We start from the raw sequence: 4,466 nt of genomic DNA, 5'->3' as shown, positions 1-4,466 counted from the left end.
GTTTAAAAATGGGGATCTTGGTGAGAAGTGGTGATTTCTGGGTGAAAAATGGGGATTTTGGGGGTTAAAAGTGGGATTTTGTGGGTGATAAATGACTGTTTAAAATTGGGATGTTTTGGGGTGTAAAATTGAGGTTTGGTGTTTTAAAAACAGGGATTTGTGGGTTAAAAATGGGGTCTTGGGGTTAAAGTGTGGATTTGGGGCGTCAAAACGTAGGATTTTGCAGTGAAAGAGGAGGATTTGGGTTAAAATTGGAATTTTGGTGGGTAAAAATTGGGCTTATCACCATGAAGTTTGGCGGATTCGCTGCGTAGAGCGGTCCAAACTCCGCTACGCCACTTCCGCGTTTCTGTGCGCATGCGTCGTGCTACCGCTGACGCGAGCTGCGGTGCCGAATCCTCTTCAGTGGGCGGCAGCAGCGAGCTCCGCTGCGCTACAGCGCGTGCGCAGTGCTTTGGCGGGCTGCCTGTTGTCACGTGGAGAGCCGAGCCAATCAGGTACCGCGGCGTGCGCAGGGGCCGCCGGGGTCTGGAACGGTCCCTTCCCGGGGCTGAAAACCGCGGAAATAGACAAGGGGCATCCCGCCTTGGACGGCGGGGAGCATCGCTGAGCCGACGGTCCGCGGATTGACTGCTCGCCGACCCCCGAGAGGGTCGTAGATTCGTACGCCATTTTCACGTTTCCGAGCGCATGCGCACCGTTGCTTGGAGGAATAATCACAATAAAGATTGGTGGATTCGCTGCGCAGAGCGGTTAGAACGCACACATGCCGCTTCCGCATGTCTGCGCGCATGCGTCGTGCCGCCAGCAGGACCCAACATCGGCAGTTCCGCAAATTGGCCACGAGGTGGCAGCAGGGACCGAGGAAAGAATTTCTCCTGCGGGATTGACGCGGGCCCGCAGCGCAGGCCCTAGCGTTCTGTTCGTTTTCTTTTGATGACAGGGGAAGAACACAAAGTTAAAAGAGGAGGGGGAGGAAAAAAAAACAAACAAGAAAACAAAAAATTCTTAAAACCCAGGAAACCTGTGCTAAGTCCTTATGAATATCCGTAAGAAAGAATTGAATTGACTGGATCATGTTTTTTTTTTTTTTTTGCCAGTGTCTGTTGCATTGTTTTTAAATATTCATACACCTAAATCTGACTGCCGAAGAAATTTAACGATAATAAAATGAAGGCACGCTATCAGAAAGCACCGGGCCATGTTAACGTTCTCTCAGCCTCTGTCTTGGTCATATTTAATGTACTTGCTTACAAGTGCCTTTATTGCACTCCACATTTCATTTTTGGTGTTTTTTTTTTTTTTTTTTAATGCAGGTACAGCTGCTTTAAACCAGTTTTGGATCCCCAAAGAAAGGCAGAGATCACAGCCCTGAAATAAAGAAGAAATCGCTTACCCCTTTCCGAGGACCAGGACTCACCCCCATGCTCTGAAGGAAGCAGCCTCCAGGTAAAGATGCTGCCCCTGCACCTGCCCGCCCTTAAATGTGGTTGGGGACGGGTGGAGCCAGGTGCAGCCCCCTCCAATCCCACAGGTGAACGGCTCCCAGCTGTGCACGCAGGGCTGGCTGCACCCCTCACCAGGTGCTCAATCACCAGTTCAGGCTGTGACCAAACAGTTCCATATAGGAATAAAGAAGGGGGAAAAAAGAAAAGAAAAAAAAGAAAAAAACACTGTCCAGGAGTGAGTAAAGAAGTAAAATTGTGGGGCAGTAAAGACTGGCCAACCCGTACGACTGGGAGGACCTATCACCATAGAGCTTAGCGGAGTGATGGCACAGAGTGGTGAAGGGTAAAGCGCTGTCGCTTCTGGGATTCAGGATGTGTGCATGTTAGGCCTCAAGGACCTGTTACCATAGAGACAGGCGGCACACGGCGAGGCAGCAGAGCGCTACACTGCGCAGCCCCGGGTGCGCTCTGTGGTGCTTCAGATGGCTCCAACGATTCCACGTTTCTGCCCACCACCTTCCACCCTCCCCCTCCAATGAAAGCAAAGCCTGGGTCAGGGAGAGCTGCTGTTCGGGGTAGACCCACAGAGGCACTGCGGACCCCCACTAGAGCCCCCAACGGGCACAAACCGCGATAGGGACTCCGACAAATGGGGCACACACGGGGGCAGCCCCCACGGAGACTTCCTTGGCCCCACCGGGCCCTGCCGCTCCATATAAGGGCAGCGCTGACGTCACGGTCGGCGTAACCAGGCAACGGCAGCAGAGGGGTTTCCCTGCGGCCGCTCCCTCTTCCTTAAAAGGAGCGGGGCGTGTCCCTGTGGGGGCGAGCCGGGACGGCAGCTTCCTACTGGCTGCTGAGCCGGCGCGGGGGCGGGACCTAACAGCTCGCTCCCATTGGCAAATCGAAGGGGCGGGGCGGGGTGGAGCGCTCCCATTGGCTGGAGAGGACGCAGCGGAGAGATGGCGGCGACTGTGCTCACCCGGTGCGGGGGCGGCGGAGCGGTGAGTGAGGGTAGCGGGTCCCTCCCGCCCTGGGCCCCCCACGGTGGTCCCCCAGTGGCCCCCCCCAATCCCCGTCCAATAAGCCCTCCCCTTGGCCACGCCCCTTTCCACCTGCAGGCCCCGCCCCCTCCTTGACTCAGGTGACGGCTCCGCCCCCGTGTGGGCGTGTCCATTTAGCACAGGCCCCGCCCAGGGCTCAGCCACGGCTCTGCTCCCCCCCCCCATGTCTTTCCTCCTTGGGGGGGGCTACACGCTCACCCGGACACTCTCAGCTCCCCCATATGGGAGTGTGGGTCTGGGAACCCTCCACCTTACACCTCTCGAAAAAGAAGCCCTTGCCCTCAAAATCCCCTGAGGCTGGGGGGGGCACTTTGGGGGATTTATAGGGTCTCCTGGAGGGAGATTCTCTGTCGGGATTGGGGGGCTCCTGGGGGGATTCTATGGGTATGGGGGGGTACAAGGATGCACACTCCCTCACCCTGTGTTTCTCCAACCCCAGGTTCTCTCAGCATTACTAGGTACCCGGCGACCTTACAGCAGTGTCTTTAGGGTAAGGAGGTCTGGGGGGGGTGTGACAGGTGTCCCCTCTGCCATTGTCCCCTTTTGAAGAGGTTCCCATGGGGCTGCCCTGATACTGGAGTTCTTTTGGGGTCCCACATTACTGTGTTCTTTTGTGGTCCCCGTGGGTTCTCTTTGGCGCTCCCCATTGCCAGTTTCCTCTAGGGTTTCTATTGGGGTTTCCCATTACTGGCTCCGTACTGGGTTCTCCCATTGCCAGGCTCCCCACGGAGCTGCCATGTTACCAAGTCCCTTTGTGGTACACCATTACAGGGATCCCTATTGGGGTTCCCCATCGTCATGTCCCTCTAGGGTCTCTGTTGGGGTCCCCCAGGACCAGGGTCTTTTTGGGGTCCCCTATTAGTGGGCTCCCTGTTGAGATCCCCCCCATTCCCATGTCCCTGTTGGGGTCCCTTTGGGGCCCCTCTCACTAGGTCCCTTTGGTGTCCCTTTGTGATCTCTATTGGGATCCTCGTTACTGGGTCCCTCAATACTGGGGTCCCTTTGGGGGTCCTCCCACCACCATGTCCCTTGGGGATCCCTACTGCAGTTCCATTGCCCCCCCCCCATTGACCATATCCCTTTTGGGGGCTGGGGTACAGGCAGCAGAGCTGCGTGTGGAGCAGAGCCCCCACCCCAAGCCCAAGCCCCCCCCAGAGCACTTGACGTTTGGGAAGACCTTCACTGACCACATGCTGACCATCGAGTGGAGCCGGGGGGATGGCTGGGGACCCCCCCACATTCGTCCCTTCCAGGACCTGTGCCTGCACCCCGCGTCCTCTGGACTGCACTACGCTGTGGAGGTGAGCCCTAAAACAGCCCAAAATGACCACAGAAAGCATCCTAAAAATGTCCCCAATACCCCAGAACTTCACCATGCCTTCAGTGGCCCATAACCCCCTTCCCAGTACTCCCAGTGTCCCCTCCCAGTGCCCTCTTCCAGTGCCCTTAACCCCATTCCCAGTGCTCCCAGTTTTCCCTGACTCCCCCCAGCTCTTCGAGGGCATGAAGGCATTCCGCGGTGCAGACGACAAAATCCGCCTTTTTCGCCCTGAATTGAACATGGAGCGGATGGGACGCTCGGCCCAGAGGGTCTGCCTGCCCGTGAGTGTCCCTTGTCCCCAGTGTCCCCATGTCCCCATTGTCCCCTGCATCCCTAGGGGCTCAGCAGTCGCCCTTGTCTCCATGTCCCCCTCTCCGCAGCCCTTCGACCCCACGGAGCTGCTGGAGTGCATTCGTGCGTTGGTGCGGTTGGAGCAGGAGTGGGTGCCACGCTCCGAGGCTGCCAGCCTGTACATCCGGCCCACCTACATCAGCACCGAGGTGGGGGCACAGGGAGGGGGGCAATGAGGTGGGAGGGGTCCATAGAAGAGGGCTGGAGGGCGCTAAGGGGCCTGGGAGAGGTGTAGGTGGGGAGTCTCGGGGATTAAGGGACTTTGAGGGGGGTCTTTGGGGA

General features: G+C 57.5%; 1 protein-coding gene across 1 annotated transcript in view; it reads left to right on the top strand.

Moving 5' to 3' along the window:
• Nucleotides 1–934: 934 nt before the first annotated feature.
• The window catches only part of LOC110391357 (branched-chain-amino-acid aminotransferase, mitochondrial-like), a gene marked incomplete at its 3' end in the record, with an annotated part of 5,175 nt that continues 1,643 nt past the window's right edge, over nt 935–4,466 (top strand). The window contains 7 exon segments of the mRNA XM_021383187.1: nt 935–1,049; nt 1,317–1,449; nt 2,359–2,452; nt 2,952–3,002; nt 3,613–3,813; nt 4,004–4,114; nt 4,214–4,333. Coding sequence (XP_021238862.1) covers nt 2,411–2,452; nt 2,952–3,002; nt 3,613–3,813; nt 4,004–4,114; nt 4,214–4,333 — 525 coding nt within the window.

This window comes from Numida meleagris, unplaced genomic scaffold (assembly GCF_002078875.1).
Source record: "Numida meleagris isolate 19003 breed g44 Domestic line unplaced genomic scaffold, NumMel1.0 unplaced_Scaffold352, whole genome shotgun sequence".
NCBI classification, from domain to species: domain Eukaryota; kingdom Metazoa; phylum Chordata; class Aves; order Galliformes; family Numididae; genus Numida; species Numida meleagris.
This window is presented reverse-complemented; position numbering and strand designations above follow the sequence as displayed.